The 25,683-nt window shown below is 40.6% G+C and overlaps 1 protein-coding gene across 1 annotated transcript in view; it reads right to left on the bottom strand.

Moving 5' to 3' along the window:
* Positions 1-25,683, bottom strand: part of ARFGEF3 (ARFGEF family member 3) — a 400,722-nt gene that overhangs the window by 294,812 nt on the left and 80,227 nt on the right. Inside the window, exons 6-7 of the mRNA XM_053710627.1 lie at positions 25,416-25,544; positions 9,038-9,160 (exon numbers count right to left, since the gene is read on the bottom strand). Coding sequence (XP_053566602.1) covers positions 9,038-9,160; positions 25,416-25,544 — 252 coding nt within the window. The remainder of the gene's footprint in view (positions 1-9,037; positions 9,161-25,415; positions 25,545-25,683) is intronic.

The raw sequence follows: 25,683 nt of genomic DNA, 5'->3' as shown, positions 1-25,683 counted from the left end.
TCTGCAGGCCTAAAAGGAAGGGGCAGGACCCGTGCCAATTCTCTCCGGCTGCGCAAAAAGGAACATAACTCCCTCTCCACACGCCAGCAGGAAGAATGTCCCGGCTAGTCCACAGACAACTGCCATCTGCTCCCGTAGTGTACTGACCTCCGGCTATCGTTGATGGTAGACACTTCACCAAGGTCAGCTCTTCTTAAATATGGATAAACAATCTGGACATGAAAAACAAAGAGAAGAAGGCGCTCCAATGGTGCAGAGTGTTACAACAAATTATTGAATATCACTCCCAGAAAACACCCTCTCTATAGATGGATACTCACAGAGAGAGCGCACTATAATGCAGTGCTATTCGTACAGGCTGGATTGATCAGAGCTCACCAGCTAGCTCCCACAGGTAACAATGACTCACTCCAAGGCACAGGATACACAATCCACAGTCAATTCCTCAAATAAAAGCTCACAAACCAGAAGTAGGATATAATTTATTAAAGGATAAATTAAAATCAATACAATGAATCTCTGCTACACGTTTCAAGGTGCTAGTGGCACCTTTTCATCAGGCAGTGGTAAGTGAGAAAGATCACCAGCCATTTGGATTTTTTAATTTAAAGAAGGGGATTTATAAATGTGCTAAAAGTAGATGCCACACATGTGGCTATATTGGACAAAAGGAGAAGAGCTTTAAATCCAACACAACAGGGGAAGTTTTTCAAATAAAGACAAGTATGGCATGCGAAAGTATATATGTAGTGTACCTGATAACATGCATTTGTGGAATACAATACTGTGGGCGCACCAGTAGGTGTTTAAGAACATGGTGGGGGGAACATCATAGAAACATAAAAAATAAATACAACAAACAAAGTGTGTCACTACATAGTACACATATGCATGAGGGAAAGGACGACACATATCATATTATCCCTATTGAATTTATCCCCAAATCTTTGTGCTACAATAGATTTACTAGGTTGTGACAGAGGGAAACCTATAGGATTTGGAAACTGAAGACATTATTCCCTGAAGGGTTAAATGAAAACATTGACCTGGCAGCTTTCCAGTAGGTCTCTTCTCTTTTTCCATAATCTAGTCTATTTATATATATATATATATATATATATATATATATATATATATACTTTTTATTTTTGGAAGATTGTTGCAAATAATATCCATTTACTTAGTATGTCTGTTGACACCAATCCTTAGAACCTAGGCTCATGATGCAGTTTATAATTTATAGACACTTATTGTGTCCTCATGTTAACATGTGTTATAGGTATGTGCATATTTCTTTTGTAGGGTTATAGTACTATATAAATGGGTCCATATATATTTTTCTTTTATAGCCGTTAATGTAAATATCTTTTGAATATTGTGTAATTATTTTTGCACTGTTAGTATATTAGTTATGGATGGTAGACTTAGTATTATTACATGGGTACTACATGTTCTAATAGGTCACTAGTATTATGTGTATTTAAAGGGACAGTCTAGTCCAAAAAAAACTTTCATGATTGAGTTAGGGCATGTAATTTTAAACAATTTTCCAATTTACTTTTATCACCAATTTTTCTTTGTTCTCTTGGTATTCTTAGTTGAAAGCTTAACTTAGGAGGTTCATATGCTAATTTCTTAGACCTTGAAGGCCGCCTCTTAAGAATGCATTTTAACAGGTTTTTCACCACTAGAGGGTGTTAGTTCATGTTTTTCATATAGATAACACTGTGCTTGTGCACGTGAAGTTACCTGGGAGCCATCCCTGATTGGCTAAACTGCAAGTCTGTCAAAAGAACAAATAAAGGGGCAGTCTGCAGAGGCTTAGATACAAGATAATCACAGAGGTAAAAATATGTAAATATAACTGTTTTGGTTATGCAAAACTAGGGAATGGGTAAACAAGGGATTATCTATCTTTTAAAACAATAACAATTCTGGTGTAGACTGTCCCTTTAACTAACTATAACTGATTTGAGAGAGATCAATAGGTGATCATGTTATACTATATAATAAAAGGCCAGGTATGTTTGTCAGATGCAGTCATGCGCAGCAGAGACAAACATACCTGGCCTTAATCAGTGTCGGCTTGGAGCGAGGCCAGTGACAGCTGTGAGGTCTGCCGCGTGAGAAGCGGCCGCGAGCTACATAGCATCAGTGTCGGCTTGGAGTGAGGTCAGTGACAGCTTAGGGAGCGCGAGGTACACAGCATGCAAGCTGAACAGCTGTGAGGTCTGGCACAAGATAGGGAGAGCGAGGTACACAGCATACAAGCCGCGATGGGGGTGTGACCGGAGGGCGTGGCCTCGCGGCAGTGCGCGGGAGGGGCGTGGCCGACGAAAGAGAGACCAAAACAGAGGAGTGAAAGAAAGAAAGAGAGCAGAAGAGGGGAGAGAGAACACAAAAGAGTGAGAGAGAGCGTAAAAGAGGGGGAGAGAGAGAGAGCAGAAAAGAGGGGGAGAGAGCTCAAAAGAGAGGGGGGAGAAAGCTCAAAAGAGAGGGGGAAAGAGAGCTCAAAATAGAGGGGGAGAAAGAGTTTTAAAGAGAGGGGGTAGAGAGAGCCCAAAAGAGAGGGGGGAGAGAGCTCAAAAGAGAGGGGGGGAGAGAGCTCAAAAGAGAGGGGGGGGAGAGAGCGCAAAAGAGAGGGGGGAGAGAGAGAGAGCGCAAAAGAGGGGGGGGGGGAGAGCGCAAAAGAGAAGGAGGAGAGAGCGCAATAGAGGGAGAGAGAGCGCAATAGAGGGAGAGAGAGCGCAAAAGAGAGGGGGAGAGAGCGCAAAAGAGAGGGGGAGAGAGCGCAAAAGAGAGGGGGGAGAGAGCGCAAAAGAGTGGGAGAGAGAGTGCACAAAAGAGGGGGAGAGAGCTCAAAAGAGAGGGGGGAGAGCTCAAAAGAGAGGGGGGAGAGCGCAAAAGAGAGGGGGAGAGAGCGCAAAAGATAGGGGGGCAAGAGAGAGCTCAAAAGAGAGGGGGGAGAGAGAGTTTAAAAGAGAGGGGGAGAGAGCGCAAAAGAGAGGGGGAGAGAGAGAGCGCAAAAGAGAGGGGGGAGAGAGAGAGCGCAAAAGAGGGGGAGAGAGAGAGCGCAAAAGAGGGTGGAGAGAGAGCGCAAAAGAGAAGGGGGAGTGAGAGCGCAAAAGAGGGAGAGAGCGCAAAAGAGAGGGGGAGAGAGCACAAAAGAGAGGGGGGGAGAGAGCACAAAAGAGAGGGGGGGGGAGAGAGAGCAAAAGAGAGGGGGGGGGAGAGAGAGTAAAAGAGAGGGGGGAGAGAGAGCAAAAGAGAGGGGGAAAGAGAGCAAAAGTGAGGGGGGAGAGATCAAAAGAGGGTGGAGAGAGAGCAAAATAGGGGAGAGAGAGAGAGCAAAAGAGGGCGAGAGAGAGCAGATGTGGGGGGGAAGAGAGAGAGCAAAAGAGGGGGGAGAGAGAGAGCAAAAGAGGGGGGGGAGAGAGAGCACAAGAGGGTAGAGAGAGAGCAAAAGAGAGGGGGGAGAGAGAGAGAGAGAGAGCGCAAAAGAGGGGAGAGAGAGAGCAAAATAGGGGAGAGAGAGAGAGCAAAAGAGGGCGAGAGAGAAAGAGCAAAAGAGAGGGGAGAGAGCAGATGAGGGGGGAAGAGAGAGAGAGAGAGCGAGCAAAAGAGGGGAGAGAGAGCAAAAGAGGGGGGAGAGAGAGAGCAAAAAAGGGGAGAGAGAGAACAAAAGAGGGGGGTGAGAGAGCGCAAAATAAGAGGGAGAGAGAACTCAAAAGAGGGGGGGAGAGAGAGAGAGCGCAAAAGAGAGGGGGAAAGAGAGGAAGAAATGGTTGGAACCGCGGTACCTAAAAAATTGGCCAATGTACACGGGCTTTAGGACTAGTACATTATAATGTGGTTGGTTTAGTCCAATATTTATTGTGACATTTCTTGTAAATCCGCCTCACGGCCCCTGATTGTTTATTACTATGGTGGATCTTTGTTGTCCCGGATACGTTGCGTTTTGTGTTACTCCGCCTTACGATGCCTGATTGGCTTATACTATGGTGAGTCATAATTGTTTTGGACACGTAGCTATGGCAACGTCATGCTTACGTCAAATCAGCATATCCACATGGCTAACATGGTTCAATGGGGAGATCGTAATGCGGATTAGTAATGCAGATGAGAAATGATATGAATACTACGATCGATTACCAAATTGGGAACTGTTTGTTTTTCTGCAATTTATATTTATGCTCCAATGTTTAGGTTGGCCACAAGGTTGGCCACCATCAGCAATCAGATTTTAACATGTGTATCTAATGTGATTTTAATCAATGTTTGCTAGTATCCTCTATATATATATATATGTTGTCTTTTCATAGCTCACTTACCACTGCCTGATGAAAAGGTGCCACTAGCACCCTGAAACGCGTAGCAGAGATTCATTGTATTGATTTTAATTTATCTTTTAATAAATGATATCCTACTTCTTGGGATATTTCAGTTTTACTGGTTTGTGAGCTTTTATTTGAGGAATTGACTGTGGATTGTGTATCCTGTGCCTTGGAGTGAGTCAGCTGGTGGGCTTTGATACACCAGCTTGTGTTACTTGCAATTCATTATAGTGCGCAGACTATGTGAGTATCCAGTCTCAGTGGGGATTTACTATTAGGATTCATGCTGTATCATAGTGACCGTCTGCACTATTGGAGTGTGTTTTTCCCCCTTCCCCATTCTTCTTTCCATTACTACAGGATTGAGGTCACATTGTTACCTGTGGGAGCTACCTGGTGGGCTCTGATCAATCCAGCCTGTACGAATAGCACTGCATTATAGTGCGCTCTCTCTGTGAGTATCCATCTATAGAGAGGGTTTTTTCTGGGAGTGATATTCAATAATTTGTTGCAACATTCTGCACCATTGGAGCGCCTTCTTCTCTTTGTTTTTCACACTGGGTAGGCACCTGATATGTAATATGTATGTAGTAATGTGCATAACACCCACATCATGTATAAACACTACCCAAACATGCCAAAAATAAAAGTGTCACACTAGGAGGTTAAAGGGAATTGTGTCAGGAGGCATCACTGATACTGTTACCATGTCCAAAAAAAGAGTCTCCTTTGTTCCAACTAGGACATAAAGGATTAGCGTCCATTAGACTCAAACAGCTAGACACGGCTAAACAGGACCTGTGCTACCAAACCCTGTACTTACAGTAAATCCTGAGTAACTCCTGCATTTGATCTTTGTATTGTCACTGACAATCTGAGGAATCATGAATAGAAGAACCAACTTCTGGTCAGCAATGGAGGAGGCTTGGGAACTTCCCAGCGACACCAGTGACCTGCTGAGTGAAAACACTTTACTGAAAGGATTATGTTGCACCAGCACCAAGATACAAAAAAAACTCTCTTCTGGGAACTATCCACTGAGGGTAAATTAAAAGAAAATAAAGAATATCTTAACACCTCTCTTTTTCCTTGCCCTCTCCTTGACGAGGCAAAGAACTACTGGGAGAGAAGGAAAAGTAGAGGGGATATATGTAAAGCTCAGTTTATGTAATCCCATGAGAAAGGATTGTGGACTCTCACAACCATTAGAAAGAAATGTATAGTTTAGAGGATAAAAAAGAGGCGATATCATAGTAACTTTTAAGTATATTAAGGGGCATTGTAAAGCTGAGGCTGTAAGTATTTTTCATAAAAAGAAAAAGCTGAAGTATATTCAGGAGTAATTTGCAGAAGCATTTCTTTACAGAAAGGGTGATTGAATCATGAAAATAAACTTCAACAAGAGGTGGTAATGACAAACACTGTGAGGGACTTGAAGAATGCCTGGGATAAGCATAAGGCTGCCTTACAAAATAGATAAGTTTATACTTTTACAAAATATTGGGCAGACTTGTTGGGCCTATATTTCTGCCGTCAAAATCTCTATTTCTATGTTAAAGGGACAGTCTAGGCCAAAATAAACTTTCACGATTCAGATAGAGCAAGTAATTTTACACAATTTTCTAATTTACTTTTATCACCAATTTTGCTTTGTTCTCTTGGTATTCTTAGTTGAAAGCTTAACCTAGGAGGTTCATATGCTAATTTCTTAGACCTTGAAGCCCACCTCTTTCAGATTGCATTTTAAAAGTTGTTCACCACTAGAGGGTGTTAGTTCACGTATTTCATATAGATAACACTGTGCTCGTGCAAGTGAAGTTATCTGGGAGCAGGCACTGATTGGCTAGACTGCAAGTCTGTCAAAAGAACTGAAAAAAGGGGCAGTTTGCTGAGGCTTAGATACAAGATAATCACAGAGGTTAAAAGTATATTATTATAACTGTGTTGGTTATGCAAAACTGGGGAATGGGTAATAAAGGGATTATCTATCTTTTAAAACAATAAAAATTCTGGTGTAGACTGTCCCTTTAACATTATTTTAATTTTGTCTTTTTGTAAAGCTCAAAGTAGAGTGATAAAAAATATTTTCGACGAAATATAAACATTATTACCAAATCATTTACCTACGACAGTATAAAACTACAATAAATTAGGGTTTTTTGGCACAACCTTTTTTTAAAATAACATTTATTATGCATAAAAACTATATTACAGCAAATGCTTAGTTAATAGTTTGTGAGCCACTAATAAACAGCATTACAAGTCATTGGTTAAAAATGCAATTAAAGGCTTTTTCATGTGTTTTGTAAATTTAACACATCCCATAAGTGTTGCATGCCCAATGCGCATAATCATCAACTTGTACTAACTGCTGGTATAAAGTCTTACCAAGAGTGTTAACAGCCCCCACCAGCACTAAACTCAATCCTAAAACCCCACAATGTATACTACCTCTAAAAAATGCCACAAGCCTCATCTCAAACGCCCCATGCTATTAATTTGCTATTGTAATCACTAAAAAATACATCTGAATCTAAAGTAAATAATTCAAACTTCTAAATATTTACCCCTTAAGGACCAGGCATTCCAGACAAAAACTTCCCCAAAAGACCAGAGCATTTTTAGCATTTTTGCCATCACTACATTTAAACAGAAATGGAGCCTTTTTTTATATTTACCTATCAAAACTATATATTTTTTTAGTAGACAACCCAAAGTATTGATCTAGGCCCATTTTGGTATATTGCATGCCCCTATTTCCCCGCCAAATGCGATCAAATTAAAAAAAATCGTTAACTTTTTCACAATTTTAGGTTTCTCATTGAAATTATTTACAAACAGCTTGTGCAATCATGGCACAAATGGTTGTAAATGCTTCTCTGGGATCCCCTTTGTTCAGAAATAGCAGATTTTTGTTGGTAATTAGAAGGCCACTAAATGCCACTGCGCACCACACTTGTATTTTAGCTTTAGTGTAGAAATCAGCCTCCCATCTGACACATCCCACCCACTGATCCCTCCCTGACCCCTCTCAAACAGCTCTCTTCCGTCTCACACCCCACAATTGTCACCCCCATCTTAAGTACTAGCAGAAAGTCTGCCAGTACTAAAATAAAAGGCTTTTTTTAAAAAAAATAATTGTTTTTTAATATATTTTCTGCAGGGTAGTATCCCCCCTTACCTCCCTAATCCCCCCCAAACAGCTCTCTAACCCTCCCCCCTCTACCTATTTGCTGCCATCTTAGGTACTGGCTGCTGGCTGCCAGTACCCATTTTTTTTGCAAATTAGGCAATTTTTTTTACAAAAAATTAAAATACTCATTTTTTCTGTAGTGTAGCTGCCCCCCCTCAATACCCTACCCCCCTCCCTCTCCCAGATCCGTTTTCGTCAACTGATCCCACATAGGATCCCCCTAAATGCCCTCCTCCCTCCTTCCCCCTCAATGACGCTGTTATTAATTTTTTTCTTTCATTCCCTGTAGGGTGGCATAGCGGTCCCACCTGGTCCCGCCCTCCTCCCGCCCCCTACAGCGATGGGCCGTCCACCCGCCTCCCTCCTTACCCTCCCACCCCACCAACGATCGGCACCACCGCTGTCCGATTCAGAGAGGGCCACAGAGTGCATTGGTAACCTGCAAATCTATTTCTGCAGTGCCCCACTTGTGGGACATGCAGAAATAGCACAATCTCGCTATATTTAGCGAGATTGCGGCAGAGAGAAGCCCAGGACTGCAGTAATGTACAGGGTACGTTGCTGGTCCTTAAGGGCATAATGACCAGCGTCGTACAGGGTACGGCGCTGGTCGTTAAGGAAATATTTTTGGACATAAAGTGAAGCTGAGAAAATGCCCATATGACTGAATAAATTGGTATAACATTTGGCAGAGAGACCTATGAGAGTGGTATTTTCTTTTTTAATAGCGACACAAAAACGAGCAGTATTCTAGATACATTTTGCTTCAAAGTGATTTAATTTTTTTTCGTATACACAGTTTTTTATATAAATTTACAGCTATTTCCTATATTGCAGTTATAACGAACCTTGGCAAATCAAATGTTTCAGAACTACATTTCCCACAATGCTTAGGCACTCTGAAGTCCAGTCAAGCATCAGTGGAAATTTAGTTTTAAAACATCTGGAGTGCCAAGGTTCACCATCACTGCCATATTACATTTCTTTGGTTGAAAGACATAGTTCTCAGACTGGTGTATTTGGTGGATGTGGTCCAAGAATAATTGTGCACAGGGTAGTAGATACATTAACACACAAGGAGAGTAGGAGTTGTTCTTATTCTTATCAGCCAGTGAGACCAAGACTCCCAATTCATGCACCTCCTGTTATTTTCATTTCAGATTTGAACAGACAAATATATATTTAACTGCTGCTCTTTTATAAAGATTTTTTGTACTGCTTCTTTTCAAACCAAAATATTATTTTAACACTATCCTACAAGTTATATTTTTAAGTTGAATTTAATAAGATGATAAACCCTAAAAAATAAAGGGATCAGCTAATCTTCTGTGCTAGAATGTTGGGAATGACACCTTTTATATGGTAAAAAAAATGAAAGCAGTAAAATGAATCCTACAAGATAGCAATGCACAGCTCCTCTGACAGCAAGGTACAGTAAGCTATTCTTACTTTGACATTTTTAATTAATCATTTGAGCACACAGAAATGCAAACTAAGGTTGATATCTCACCGGTCCTTCCTGTTTTTGGCGTAACTGTAATGTTAAGTCACTTAACATCTGGCTGAGCGTCGCCCTCACGGCCGTGTTTATACTTCGTTGGTGACAACTTGAAACATAGGTTTCGATGCATATCTGGATTAGGAGCAAGAATGACAGTATAAGAATAATCACAGAACAGCAAGAGCTGCGGAATGCAGAAGATTCTAATCTACATCATTCTGGTCCGTCAAAGAAATCTTATGCGGTTATCAACATTTAACAAACTGAAGCCTTCTTCAAACCTCAATAATAAAAAAAAATCTGAATTCATATGAAAAATAGTTTATACATTTGATGAATTCCTTTCATTGGATATTACTTGCAATTGCTTCCTGTGTATGCAGAAATAGCAAGATGGAAAGTGCTCTTAAACACTTTGTTGAGGTTTGAATATAAAATGTTTGATTATGTTTACCTGTATTAAATGCAACTTTAGGATAAACTTTTATAATTTACTATTATTTATTATTTTCCTCCTTTTCTTGAAATTTAAGCCTGAAAATTGTGGGTTTTTCAAGTTCTAAAAATGCAAAGTCCACGTGGCAATCTTTACAAACCTAACTCTGCCTCTAACTCTGTCTTTAATTTGCTTCAGCACAGATTATCCAATAAGCAACTACAAAACAATAAAACGTTTGCTAACATAGGTATAGAGTACAAGTGGATGGTTAAACATGTTACCCAAGGCATCTTAACGTGGCAGAAACATTTTTATGTCCTTTTCTTAATGGATAGTGAAGAGAGTGATATCAGCACCCTCATTGCACTCATATTAGAAGTGGTGAGTTAAAGGGACACTGAACCCAAATTTTTTCTTTCATGATTCAGATAGAGCATGACATTTTAAGCAACTTTCTAATTTACTCCTATTATCAATTTTTCTTCATTCTCTTGCTATCTTTATTTGAAAAGCAAGAATGTAAGTTTAGAAGCCGGCCCATTTTTTAGTCACAACCTGGGTTGTTCTTGCTGATTGGACAGCACCAATAAACAAGTGCTGCCCAGTGTTCTCAACCAAAAAAAATGGCTGGCTCTTTAGCCTAGATGCCTTCTTTTTCAAATAAAGATAGCAAGAGAACGAAGAAAAATTGATAATAGAAGTAAATTAGAAAGTTGCTTAAAATGGCATGCTCTGATGCTCTAGAGGAGTTCCGGAGGAGGAGTTCAGGTGTGTGGTCACGAGTTGCACCTGCTCTGCATTACCTCCCTTCCAAGCTTGTCTGGCGAGATACCTGTGCCTAAAACCCCAGACCGTGGTTTGCTTGGATAGCTGAATAGATTGCTACTGGGACTTCTATAGGTGCTATAACATCGCACCTGAGCTGTTTGCTACTACCTTGGGAAGGATTCATTCCTTTATTGGTGTAAATAAAAACTGCTGAAACCTGAAATGGGGACCTGAGATAAAGTACACCGCATACTCTTTCCCCTGCTGGGCAATCACAAGGAAAAGATCTCCCTACTTGGTGGGGGCTCCTGCTTGGACATTTCATCCAACCGGCGGGGAAGGTTTGTCAGTGAAGAGGGACGCGGTGCCCCGCTGTTCAGAACTGCCGCCTGCCCCAGGAGGGGTTTCCTGACGCTGAATTCGTGCGGGGCGTGACACGATACGCTACCTGTTGAAAATCTCTATACCTGTGGTGTGGAGGTTGGAGTCAGAGCTCTCTGCTGCAAAGCTGGTTCGGTGTGCACGGCCAAGATCCTCAGAGTCACAGTGCTTCACACAGCTACAGTGTTTAACAACCCTACCCCCCCTCCCACCGGTGCTGCGCGAGGGGTGAGGTATGAGACTGCTTGTTGGGCTGCTCCTGGAGTAGCGGTGTGGAGTTCTTTTTACCAAGTGTATATGCCTCAGTGACAACTATCAACGGGGCTAGCTTCTCCGGACTCCCCCCTCCCACCGATGCTGCGAGAGAGGGGTAGTCACGGAGAGACGCCGTCTGGATTTCCACTTCACACCTGTCAATAAGGACTGGTAAAGTACCGCTGGCTAGACTGATTTTTCTCCCCTTCATCTCTGCCCTAAAGGTCTTTTCTTGGTTTGCTGTGGAGTAATAACTTTCTTCCCGTCTTTAGTTACCTGAACAGTGACCCCTTCCCCGGTCAATTACTCCCTGTGTAAGGGTAGTTAAACAAAGCTTGTAACTAGGGGTAAAAAAGGAAAGAGACGAAGGACAGGATACCTGGACTTTAATCAGTTAGCGGAAAAAGTGTCAGGCTGAAGTATTCTATTAGAAGTTGTGTATGCAGGGGTTCAATTTTGACTCTTTTTTTGATTTTTTGATTATTTGACTTTTTTTTGCGTCCTCTGCCTTAAAGTGCCATAAAAAGCATTCAGGTTCCTGCCTAACAACTATGGAGATCTCTGTTGATTAGGACCTAGGAATGTTTATAAAAATATGTTTGTAACTGTCTGGTTTAAGCTCTAGTATTATCAGACATTCTAGGCAATCATAGTACTTTCTATATTATAAACGGGGACTGGTATTACAGTAGGACTGTTTCTTTTTTCTGTTAGAGGCTTTGGATAGTTAACATGATATGTTAGTGTTTAGGTAAAAGGTTTTTGTAAGGAGCCTTCTCTATATACACTATAATACTCAGAGTTCCTTAGATTACACTCATTTGGTTACAGATTTACTCTGAACAACCCTATTATATAACTGCTGAACCACTGAGCATCTGCACTAATTTATCTTTATGGTTTATATTAAAGGGGAGATTGCTCAAAGCACTGAGACACAGCATGGATAATTAAGTAAGGGAGGAAGGGCTAGGATCTACAAAAATAACTAACTGACTTTGTAATTCTGTTAATCATAGCCCACTCTTCACAAGGGTACGTTTTTGCAGGTTAATCACAAGAAATGTTATTTTAGACTTTCTGTATTATAGAAGATTGTGAATATAACTGTGTAAACGGATTATACTATAACTCCTTGAGAGCTGGGAAACTCCTAAAGAGGGACAGAAGGGGGAAGGAAGAAAAAGAAAAAAAAAAATAGTATCCAAAACTAAACTCATCTGAAAGAGGGGTACTGTTTAAATTAATTAAAGGTCTAGGGTGCCCTCAGACTAGCCACCTGGATCACTGAGGTTTATTCTAGCTAAGGGTCAGCGTGTACCACCTGGTTGATTATAGACAGATAAAGCGGGCTCTTCTTACTTATCTATTTATTTATTTGTTTGTTTTTTCTGTTTCTTTTCGTTCCCCCCCTTTTTTTTTTTTTTTTTTTTGTTTCTCCTTTTTGCTTAGGAGACAGGGATTCCTAACTGAATTCACTTAATTAACACTTTGTCTCCCTTCACATCCTCCTTTTTTCTCTTTTTTTCTTTTTTTGAACTTCTTTTCCCTCACCTCAATCACTGAACACATCACTTAGTACACTCACTTTCCCCCCCCCCCCTCACCCCCCCCCCCCCCCCCCGGGGTTCCCCCTTTTTTTTTTTTTTTTTTTTTCCCCTTTTTTTCTCTCCCCTTTCCTTTTCCCACATTAGTCACTAATTATTCAATCAACCCACTGATTACCCACATTTTTTCGTACTCCTTTCCTCCCCCCCCTTTCCTTTTTTTTTTTTTTTTTTTTTTTTTTTCTTCTTTCTTCTCTTCTCCCCCCCCCCTCTCTCTCCTCACCTTTTCCTCACACGAGTTATTAATTAATCACTATTTTCTTCACTTTAGTACACAGCACATGGATAAGTTTCTTAATAGTCACGGCAAATCCCTGTCTCCAAGTATGACAAATAAACAGAAAGATAGGAGAGCTAAAAATATAACTGATACCCCTATAGATGCACACTCAGCTGAGCCACTAAATACCCAAGCTTTAGTAGATAGTATCTCCGAGGCCCTAGCCCCAAAATTCGAGACCTTGAGATTGGAGATCAAACAAGACATTATGTCCCTCACCCAAGAACTCAAACAATTCTCAAACAGGGTGCAAGAAGTCGAACAGAGAGTCTCGGATCTAGAAGATCTTAGCACAATACATAGTTCCAAGCTGGACACTGCCGACTCTAAGTTGGGGAAAATTCAGTCTAAACTAGAGGAGTTAGAAAACCGTTCCAGAAGGAACAACTTCAGAATCATAGGGGTCCCAGAAGGGAAGCAATATGAAGATCTGAATAAGTTTGTCTCTGAGACATTAGTACAGTTACTTAAAATTCCACAAACATACCCTAAAATTGTTATTGAAAGAATACATAGATTAGGCAGATCTCCCCTGGACAGTACAGGGAAGGCTAGACCTAGACCAGTTATAGTTAAAGTTTTAAATTTTCAGGACAAAACTACTATTTTTGAATATTATCGTAAAAACCAGCCTGTTGTCATGGGGAGTTCAAATATTCTCCTGTTTCAGGATTTTTCCACGGAAACAGCAATAAAGAGAAGGGAGCTCTCGCCAATTTGCACTAAGCTCATTAATTTAGGTATTCGAGCTACCTTAATCTATCCTGCCAGACTCAAAGTCTGGATCAAGGATGAATTTTATTTTGCTGAATCCCCCAAAGATGCAAGGGAACTCTTAGCCAAACTTAATCTCCCTGCTTAGTTGAATGGTTCCCAAACATGGTAGAGTATGGGTTATGGGGCAATCTCGTGTCCCTCCCCTCCCTCCCCTCTCCCCCCCCCCCTTTTTTTTTTTTTTTTTTTCTTCTCTCTTTCTTTTTTTCTTTCTCTTCTTCCTCCTCTCTCTCCATCCCCCCTCCCACTCCACTGATTTTGGTAGGCTCAAATTTCAAATATGCAAGAGCTAGATAGTATTAAATTTGCTTCGTGGAATATTGGAGGCCTGACATCCCCCATTAAAAGAAAAGCAATATTAAATCAGCTGAGAAAGATAAACACCGATATTGCATTCCTTCAGGAAACACACTTGAAAATTGAGGAAGTTTTGAAATTAAAATCATCATGGGTGAGGGAGGTATATGCATCTCCAAGTGTAGATAGAAAAAGAGGGGTGGCTATTTTACTTGGAAAAAAGATTATGGTAAATGGTCTGCAAGTTTTAAGTGTTAAAATAGATCCCGAAGGACGTTTTATTATGCTGAAAATCAGAGTGGCAAAAATAACATACACACTGTGTAATATTTACGCTCCCAATGTGATAGATTCAATATTCTGGGATTCCTTACAAACCAAAATAATGTTTTTTCAGGAAGGATACCTGATTTGTGGGGGAGATTTCAATATGACCCCACAATATCCCTTAGACAGGCTGAGAGCTGATTCGAAACAGAGGAAAAACAAAAAAGATAAATTGGAAACTAAGATTATTAAAAATATCATTCAGAATTTGGCTGTAAAAGACATATGGAGATTACAAAACCCTGATGTTAGAGACTTCACGTGCCTTTCTAAGGCGCACAAGTCACTCTCCAGAATTGACTTATTTCTTATCGATGATAGGTTGCTTAAATTGAAAGTTAAGGCAGAAATTCTACCGATATCTCTTTCGGACCATGGTCCTATTTCTCTCCAAATTCAACAAGTTGAGGTGAGGACTAGACAATCGCGTTTTTACTTCCCAACCTACTTATCAAAAGATTTAAAATTTAAAAATTGGCTCAAACTTAAATTTGAAGAATACGCAGAACATAATTCTGAGTATCTAGACCGCCCGGTGGTATTTTGGGAGGCGGCGAAGGCAGTCTTAAGAGGGGAAATAATATCATTTAGCTCCAATATAGTCAAAAAACTTAAAGCTAGAGAGAAAGAAATGCTTAGGTCATTGTCTAACTCGTACAATCATTATTTGTTAGCAAAAACGCAGGTAAATTGGTTAAGATACACAAGAGCTAAGAAAGAGAGAGATACTTACCTTATCCATCAAACAACTCAAAAAGATATAAAAACACAAGCTAAGTTCTATAGATTTGGCAACAAATCAGGGAAACTTTTAACTAAGTTAGTTAAAGGAGCGAAAGGCTCGACGACGATTGAATCAATTCAGAGTGAGGGGGAAACACTTACTACGACCGAAGAGATCTTGATGAACTTTACAAAATATTACCAAGACATTTATACATTAAGAAAATCAGATAAGAGTCAATTTGATCAATTTTGGAGTAATATGATTCTTCCAACTATTACAATAGAAGATAGGGAAAATTTAAATACCCCTATTCGTGAATCTGAAATTGAGAGAGCTATTCTTAAACTTGCATTGGATAAGACACCGGGTCCAGATGCGTTACCAAACGAATTCTACAAAATTCTCTCCCCAGTGATAGTACCGAGCCTTTGCAAAATGTATAATGCCATCTATACTGACGGGGTTCAAATTCCACCCTCCTTTTCGGCTTCAAATACAACCTTAATACCTAAGCAGGGGAAAGATCCTAGTCTGAAAGGTTCTTACAGACCTATAGCTCTCTTGAACACAGATTATAAAATCTTAACCTCTGTGTTAGCAGATAGGCTACAACCTTTATTAAACTCTATTATTCATACTGATCAAGCAGGATTTCTCGCCAACCGCAACTCATCTGCAAAGATAAGAGAGATTCTGTTACTTGTGGATTATTTTTCACAGGGGCGGGAGGAGGAAGAGGACACCCCTGACATGGCAGTTATTTCAATAGATGCTGAAAAAGCATTTGATTCTATACATTATGATCATATAATGCACTCTCTGTCCAAATTTGGTTTTGAAGGTAAATTTTCTCAATTTATAAGGAATCTCTATAATAAACCTCATACAAGGTTGTTAGTTAATAGTATACTCTCCCCGGAAATCACGCTGGAGAGGGGAACACGCCAGGGATGTCCTCTTTCTCCCCTGCTTTTTGATCTCTCAATAGAACCTCTGGCAATTGCAGTTAGACACCAGTTAGAAGGCATAAAAATTCGAAGAAAGGAGCTTAAAATTGCCTTATATGCCGATGATATTCTCTTATATTTATCTAATATCAAAAAAAACCTCCCAATACTATTATCCATTATCAGTCAATTTGGATCCTTTTCAGGATACAAAATAAATAACTCAAAATCGGAATTTCTCTGGTTAAGGAAGAAAAATGACGTGTCCTTAAACATACCTTTTAAAACAGTCTCTGACTCATTTAAATACTTGGGCGTCTTAGTACCTTCAAACATAGAAAATCTCTATGATTTTAATATTCCCCCAATACTTCTAGACATCAAGCAGAAATTGAAAAATTGGCAAAACCTCCCCCTATCTATTTCAGGTCGGGTAGCCCTATTTAAAATGGTTTTATTGCCAAAATTGCTGTACATTCTACAAAATGTTCCAATTATACTCAAGGGGAAGGATATTCGGACACTGAATACTCTGTTGAGAAACTTTATTTGGCAAGGCAAGGTCCCAAGAATTGCTCTCTCTAAGATACAGCTACCTCGAAGTTATGGGGGCTTTGCACTCCCAGATCTGCGTCTTTATAACTATGCTTTCTTAGCACGCATAGTAGCAGATTGGTTCCTGTCTAAGGATTATGTTACAAATAACGAACTAGAAAATAGTATTTGTTACCCATTTCTACCAACGGCTTTGACGCATTGTAAATTAAAATCAATACCTCAAGAGCTGAAAGGGTTTAAAACTATATATAATCCTATACAGAGCTGGTGGAAAATGGGTAAACTCATGGACCTGGACTGCAGAGTGTCAAAGTTCCTTTCATTTGTAGGTAACCCTCAATTTTTAGCAGGTATACACTCAGCAGTGTTCCTAAGATGGCACAGTTTAGGCTTGGGTAGGGTTATTCAATTCATTGATAAGGAGAACCAGTGTGTGAAAACTTTTGAGTCATTAAAACAAGAATTCAATCTGCTTAATAAAGAATTCTTTGCGTACCTACAGGCTAGACATTTTGTAGAAGAGTTACGGAAGGAAGTAAATAGACCATGGTCTTGGGGGAATCTTGAGGGGTGGTTGAACATAGTGGAAAAGGGACACTTGTCTATCACTCCATGTTACCAGTTACTTATCTCCCTTAAGGGCCGATTGAATTTGGAGAAACTTTCAACAGAGTGGAACACCTTAGCACATGATGGAAACATTAATCCACAGCTTGTGCAGGGCTCGTTTACTAGAATAGCACAAACTACACTATCTGCTACCTGGAGGGAGTCTCATGTGAAACTCCTTTATAGGGCATACTTTACCCCAGAAAAAGGTCTCAGATGCGGAAATTTAGATTTTAATAAATGTCCAAAATGTTCGAAACCCGCAGCTGACCTTGTTCATATGATATGGAACTGTCCTAGAGTAAGTCAATTCTGGATGAAACTAGAATATTGGTTGAAGAACTCCCTTAAGATCTCTCCATTAGAATTCTCTTTGACTTATAATGTGTTCTTAAGGAAAGACATGGGGAAGCTACACCCACAACATAAACTAATCAATATGACAATAATTGCAGCTAGATATTTAATATTTAAAAGATGGAAAACTAATGTAACTCCAACTATCATGGAAGTGAAAAACTGTTTAAAAAAACAGTGTATACTAGAACAGAGGGACACGGACATGAATAACGAAGGAGATATTAGAAAGTTTTTTCTAAAATGGTCGCTATTTATTAAGACCCTTTCTGTAACTGAGACTGACTATATGATTTTTCCATTTAGAAATTCGGAACTGGTATTACTCGGAGTATGGTAAAAATGTATCCCAACTTATACGATTCCCAACACTGGGGTGGGGGATGGGGGAGGGAGAGAGAGCAGAGGTTAATCTTACCCTTTTAATTCTTTGATCCCCTTTTTTTTTTTTTTTTCTCTTTTCTTTCTTTCTTCTTTTTTTTTCTCTGTTTGGAGGAGGGGGGCCGCGGGGGGAGGGTGGGTCGGTTAATACAAACGATGTTATGATCAGAGGCGATTATAAATAGAGGTGATCCTTAAAATACATCAGTACAAGGAGTCAAACTAAAGATAGGTCAAATTCAGACCCAACTTATAGAGTATTTTTTTTTTTTTTTTTTTTTTATTTAGCTACAATGGATTGAAAGTCGTAGTCTATGGATTATGTGTAAACTTTATTCATATTTGTTCTTTGAATGTTGTATTAAGGTAATTACCTTTATCGTGGTTTCTTGTTGTACCTCTGATTGTGATATCAATAAAAATTATTTTGAAAAAAAAAAAAAAATGGCATGCTCTATCTGAATCCCGAAAGAAAAAAATGTGGGTTTAGTGTCCCTTTAAGTGTTGTGCTTAAGAGCAATTCAGGATACTTCTTTAAAACGTAGCTTTTTTTAAAGACACAAATTAAACAATTATCGCTTGCTAGTTTGCATAACCAAACACATGAAAATGCTACGAAAATAAAGGATTTAAGTTATACTTAGACATAATACTTAGGAAACAAATGTTCAATAATAAAAAAAAAAGGTTTTCTAGCAAAATTAAAGGGATATGGCATGACAAGGGACAGGACCAAAAGTGTATGTGTAGGTCTGTGTGTGCTCTTGCACTATTAATTCATGTCTTTAAAGCTAACAGAAAGTCGAGTGAAGAATTACAATATTACAAGGTAAAAACATAGAAACAATGTAATGATCCAAATATTTAGTTTATAGTAGTTATGCGTTTCCGATACATAAATTGTCCTTTGCCGCTTTTTTCAATATGAAGTTCTTCACTTACCCGAAATAAGGCATTTTTATAGGGATACACAGGATGAACTCCCCTGATATTCTATTTAAAACACGTTTTCATTTTAAAAGATAAATATAAGTAAATATCAGTCAAATAAAAGAAATTGTATGAACGGTCTAAGGACCGGAAAAGTCACTGAGCCATCTGATAAAAACATAATTTATGCTTACCTGATAAATTCCTTTCTTCTGTTGTGTGATCAGTCCACGGGTCATCATTACTTCTGGGATATAACTCCTCCCCAACAGGAAATGCAAGAGGATTCACCCAGCAGAGCTGCATATAGCTCCTCCCCTCTACGTCAGTCCCAGTCATTCGACCAAGAATCAACGAGAAAGGAGTAACCAAGGGTGAAGTGGTGACTGGAGTATAATTTAAAAGATATTTACCTGCCTTAAAACAGGGCGGGCCGTGGACTGATCACACAACAGAAGAAAGGAATTTATCAGGTAAGCATAAATTATGTTTTCTTCTGTTATGTGTGATCAGTCCACGGGTCATCATTACTTCTGGGATACCAATACCAAAGCAAAAGTACACGGATGACGGGAGGGATAGGCAGGCTCATTATATAGAAGGAACCACTGCCTGAAGAACCTTTCTCCCAAAAATAGCCTCCGAAGAAGCAAAAGTGTCAAATTTGTAAAATTTGGAAAAAGTATGAAGCGAAGACCAAGTTGCAGCCTTGCAAATCTGTTCAACAGAGGCCTCATTCTTAAAGGCCCAAGTGGAAGCCACAGCTCTAGTGGAGTGAGCTGTAATTCTTTCAGGAGGCTGCTGTCCAGCAGTCTCATAGGCTAAACGTATTATGCTACGAAGCCAAAAAGAGAGAGAGGTAGCAGAAGCTTTTTGACCTCTCCTCTGTCCAGAGTAAACGACAAACAAGGAAGAAGTTTGGCGAAAATCTTTAGTTGCCTGCAAGTAGAACTTGAGGGCACGAACTACATCCAGATTGTGTAGAAGACGTTCCTTCTTTGAAGAAGGATTTGGACACAAGGATGGTACAACAATCTCTTGATTGATGTTCCTGTTAGTGACTACCTTAGGTAAGAACCCAGGTTTAGTACGCAGAACTACCTTGTCTGAGTGAAAAATCAGATAAGGGGAATCACAATGTAAGGCTGATAACTCAGAGACTCTTCGAGCCGAGGAAATAGCCATTAAAAACAGGACTTTCCAAGATAACATTTTTATATCAATGGAATGAAGGGGTTCAAACGGAACACCCTGAAAAACGTTAAGAACTAAGTTTAAACTCCATGGTGGAGCAACAGCTTTAAATACAGGCTTGATCCTAGCTAAAGCCTGACAAAAGGACTGGACGTCTGGATTTTCTGACAGACGTCTGTGTAACAAGATGGACAGAGCTGAAATCTGTCCCTTTAATGAACTAGCTGATAAACCCTTTTCTAAACCTTCTTGTAGAAAAGACAATATCCTAGCGATCCTAACCTTACTCCAGGAGTAACCTTTGGATTCGCACCAGTATAGGTATTTCCGCCATATTTTATGGTAAATCCTTCTGGTAACAGGCTTCCTAGCCTGAATCAGGGTATCAATAACCGACTCAGAAAAACCACGTTTTGATAAAATCAAGCGTTCAATTTCCAAGCAGTCAGCTTCAGAGAAGTTAGATTTTGATGTTTGAATGGACCCTGTATCAGAAGGTCCTGTCTTAGAGGTAGAGACCAAGGCGGACAGGATGACATGTCCACCAGATCTGCATACCAAGTCCTGCGTGGCCATGCAGGTGCTATTAGAATTACTGATGCTCTCTCCTGTTTGATTTTGGCAATCAATCGAGGAAGCAGCGGGAAGGGTGGAGACACATAAGCCATCCTGAAGTTCCAAGGTGCTGTCAAAGCATCTATCAGAACTGCTCCCGGATCCCTGGATCTGGACCCGTAGCGAGGAAGTTTGGCGTTCTGGCGAGACGCCATGAGATCTATCTCTGGTTTGCCCCAACGTCGAAGTATTTGGGCAAAGACCTCCGGATGAAGTTCCCACTCCCCCGGATGAAAAGTCTGGCGACTCAAGAAATCCGCCTCCCAGTTCTCCACTCCCGGGATGTGGATTGCTGACAGGTGGCAAGAGTGAGACTCTGCCCAGCGAATTATCTTTGATACTTCCATCATTGCTAGGGAGCTTCTTGTCCCTCCCTGATGGTTGATGTAAGCTACAGTCGTGATGTTGTCCGACTGAAACCTGATGAACCCCCGAGTTGTTAACTGGGGCCAAGCCAGAAGGGCATTGAGAACTGCTCTCAATTCCAGAATGTTTATTGGAAGGAGACTCTCCTCCTGATTCCATAGTCCCTGAGCCTTCAGAGAATTCCAGACAGCGCCCCAACCTAGTAGGCTGGCGTCTGTTGTTACAATTGTCCAGTCTGGCCTGCTGAATGGCATCCCCCTGGACAGGTGTGGCCGATAAAGCCACCATAGAAGAGAATTCCTGGTCTCTTGATTCAGATTCAGAGTAGGGGACAAATCTGAGTAATCCCCATTCCACTGACTTAGCATGCATAATTGCAGCGGTCTGAGGTGTAGGCGTGCAAAAGGTACTATGTCCATTGCCGCTACCATTAAGCCGATCACCTCCATGCATTGAGCTACTGACGGGTGTTGAATGGAATGAAGGACGCGGCATGCATTTTGAAGCTTTGTTAACCTGTCTTCTGTCAGGTAAATCTTCATTTCTACAGAATCTATAAGAGTCCCCAAGAATGGAACTCTTGTGAGAGGAAAAAGAGAACTCTTCTTTTCGTTCACTTTCCATCCATGCGACCTTAGAAATGCCAGAACTAACTCTGTATGAGACTTGGCAGTTTGAAAGCTTGAAGCTTGTATTAGAATGTCGTCTAGGTACGGAGCTACCGAAATCCCTCGCGGTCTTAGTACCGCTAGAAGGGCACCCAGAACCTTTGTGAAGATTCTTGGAGCCGTAGCCAGTCCGAATGGAAGAGCTACAAACTGGTAGTGCCTGTCTAAGAAGGCAAACCTTAGGTACCGGTGATGATCTTTGTGGATCGGTATGTGAAGGTAAGCATCCTTTAAATCCACTGTGGTCATGTACTGACCCTCTTGGATCATGGGTAAGATTGTCCGAATAGTTTCCATTTTGAACGATGGAACTCTTAGGAATTTGTTTAGAATCTTTAAATCTAAGATTGGCCTGAAAGTTCCCTCTTTTTTGGGAACCACAAACAGGTTTGAGTAGAACCCTTGTCCTAGTTCCGACCGCGGAACCGGATGGATCACTCCCATTAATAACAGATCTTGTACGCAGCGTAGAAACGCTTCTTTCTTTATCTGGTTTGTTGACAGCCTTGACAGATGAAATCTCCCTCTTGGGGGAGATAATTTGAAGTCTAGAAGGTATCCCTGAGATATGATCTCTAGAGCCCAGGGATCCTGAACATCTCTTGCCCAGGCCTGGGCAAAGAGAGAGAGTCTGCCCCCCACTAGATCCGGTCCCGGATCGGGGGCTCTCGGTTCATGCTGTCTTTGGGGCAGCAGCAGGTTTCCTGGCCTGCTTGCTCTTGTTCCAGGACTGGTTAGGCTTCCAGCCTTGCCTGTAACGAGCAACAGCTCCTTCCTGTTTTGGTGCAGTGGAGGTTGATGCTGCTCCTGTTTTGAAATTCCGAAAGGGACGAAAATTAGACTGTCTAGCCTTAGCTTTGGCTTTGTCTTGAGGTAGGGCGTGGCCCTTACCACCTGTAATGTCAGCGATAATTTCTTTCAAACCGGGCCCAAATAAAGACTGCCCCTTGAAAGGTATATTAAGTAATTTGGACTTAGAAGTCACATCAGCTGACCAGGATTTTAGCCACAGCGCCCTACGTGCCTGTATGGCGAATCCTGAGTTCTTAGCCGTAAGTTTAGTTAAATGTACTACGGCCTCCGAAATGAAAGAATTAGCTAGTTTAAGGACTCTAAGCCTGTCCGTAATGTCGTCTAGCGTAGATGAACTAAGGTTCTCTTCCAGCGACTCAATCCAAAATGCTGCCGCAGCCGTAATCGGCGCGATACATGCAAGGGGTTGTAATATAAAACCTTGTTGAACAAACATTTTCTTAAGGTAACCCTCTAACTTTTTATCCATTGGATCTGAAAAAGCACAGCTATCCTCCACCGGGATAGTGGTACGCTTAGCTAAAGTAGAAACTGCTCCCTCCACCTTGGGGACCGTCTGCCATAAGTCCCTAGTGGTGGCGTCTATTGGGAACATCTTTCTAAATATTGGAGGGGGTGAGAACGGCACACCGGGTCTATCCCACTCCTTAGTAACAATTTCAGTTAGTCTCTTAGGTATAGGAAAAACGTCAGTACTCGCCGGTACCGCAAAGTATTTATCCAACCTACACAGTTTCTCTGGTATTGCAACGGTGTTACAATCGTTAAGAGCTGCTAAGACCTCCCCTAGTAATACACGGAGGTTCTCCAATTTAAATTTAAAATTTGAAATATCTGAGTCCAATTTGTTTGGATCAGAACCGTCACCCACAGAATGAAGCTCTCCGTCCTCATGCTCTGCGAGCTGTGACGCAGTATCAGACATGGCCCTAGCATTGTCAGCGCACTCTGTTCTCACCCCAGAGTGATCACGCTTGCCTCTTAGTTCTGGTAATTTAGACAAAACTTCAGTCATAACAGTAGCCATATCTTGTAATGTTATCTGTAATGGCCGCCCAGATGTACTAGGCGCCATAATATCACGCACCTCCCGGGCGGGAGATGCAGGTACTGCCGCGTGAGGCGAGTTAGTCGGCATAACTCTCCCCTCGCTGTTTGGTGAAATTTGTTCACATTGTACAGATTGACTTTTATTTAAAGTAGCATCAATACAGTTAGTACATAAATTTCTATTGGGCTCCACCTTGGCATTGGAACAAATGACACAGATATCTTCCTCTGAGTCAGACATGTTTAACACACTAGCAAAAAAACTTACAACTTGGTTATAATCTTTTTTAGCAAAAAAATACTGTGCCTCAAAGAGGTACTAAACGATTAAATAACAGTTGAAATAATGAACTGAAAAGCAGTTATAGCATCAAACTTAAAAACAACACAACTCTTAGCAAAGGTTTGTTCCCATTAGTAAAATAACAATAATTAAATTTGACATAAAAAGTACAAAGCAACGTTTTTATGCACAGTCACTATAAGAATTCTCACAGCTCTGCTGAGAGAAGTTACCTCCCTTCAAAGAAGTTTGAAGACCCCTGAGATCTGTCAGAGATGAACCGGATCATGCAGGAAAAATAAAAGTGGCTGACTGGAATTTTTTGATGCGTAGTAAAGAGCGCCAAAAACGGCCCCTCCCTCTCCCACACAGCAGTGAAGAGAAACGAAACTGTCACAATTACAAGCAAAAAACTGCCAAGTGGAAAATAATGCCCAAATATCTATTCACACAGTACCTCAGCAATGTAAACGATTCTACATTCCAGCAAAAACGTTTAACATGATAAATAGTTATTAAAAGTATTAGTGACCTTTAGCAGAGTAGTTCCGGTGAAATACCATCCCCAGAATACTGAAGTGTATACATACATGTCATTTTAACGGTATGGCAGGATTTTCTCATCAATTCCATTCAGAAAATAAAAACTGCTACATACCTCAATGCAGATTCATCTGCCCGCTGTCCCCTGATCTGAAGCCTTTACCTCCCTCAGATGGCCGAGAACAGCAATATGATCTTAACTACTCCGGTTAAAATCATAGTAAAAAACTCTGGCAGATTCTTCCTCAAACTCTGCCAGAGAAGTAATAACACGCTCCGGTGCTATTGTAAAATAACAAACTTTTGATTGAAGTCATAAAAACTAAGTATAATCACCATAGTCCTCTCACACATCCTATCTAGTCGTTGGGTGCAAGAGAATGACTGGGACTGACGTAGAGGGGAGGAGCTATATGCAGCTCTGCTGGGTGAATCCTCTTGCATTTCCTGTTGGGGAGGAGTTATATCCCAGAAGTAATGATGACCCGTGGACTGATCACACATAACAGAAGAAACAGAGACTACTCACCAATAGTTGTCAACACATGAGACAGGTAAGCAAGAATACATTGTATTATTTCCTCCAATCTATGGGCTAGTTCAGGATCAGCAACATATGGCAGTTGGGAGTGATATTTAAGGGCACTCAAAAAGCTGCACCAATACTATGATGCCATACTTGTTACATTTCTGCCTGTTATGCCACTTGGCAAACAAGCCCAGTGCTATCATCAGCCTCACTCTCTCTGCACAGGCCCCACACAAGCTGTCTGAGAGGCTGTACACAATACACAGAGGAAACCAAAGCAGAAGACAGCCAAGTGACCACTGGGAATATTAAGGTGAGGGGCTGGCAAAGGGACTTTATTGTAATGGGTTTAATATCTGTGTATGGGGCTAACAAAGGGGCAGAGATTTGATCTAATGTGGTTATTTCTATCTTTCGTTAACAATATATATATATATATATATATATATATATATATATATATATATATATATATATATACACATTTTTTTAATCAAGCCTAATTTAAAAAAATTAAATCGTCCCACCAGGTTGCTGACCCCTGAACTAGATATAAAGGCATATTTTAATTCCCCTTATTTTTTTTATTTATTTATGAACATAAGAATTTTGAAGGTTCCTTAAAAATAAAAAGGTTATAAGATGCATTAACCACAATAATTCCTACGGCAGGGATTCAAACATGATACCTCTGGAAAAGCAGGGGGCGATATAGCATCAAATACACGATGGCACAGGGCAATTAGGATGTGTGCAAGAGACGCTTTGATCATTTCATGTAAACGTGGGGATCCGGTTTTATGGCATGCCAAACACAGCTAAAGGTGGAAAAGCAAAAACACAAGGAGTAAAACCAAACACAAAAACTGCAAGCATGTGTTTAACTCCTCCATAGGTGGCACAGATAGACCAGTATTGGTTTTCTGAGGAGACTTTACTCTTGGCATTTAGCTTAAT

The sequence above is a fragment of the Bombina bombina genome, chromosome 4 (assembly GCF_027579735.1).
Source record: "Bombina bombina isolate aBomBom1 chromosome 4, aBomBom1.pri, whole genome shotgun sequence".
NCBI classification, from domain to species: domain Eukaryota; kingdom Metazoa; phylum Chordata; class Amphibia; order Anura; family Bombinatoridae; genus Bombina; species Bombina bombina.
This window is presented reverse-complemented; position numbering and strand designations above follow the sequence as displayed.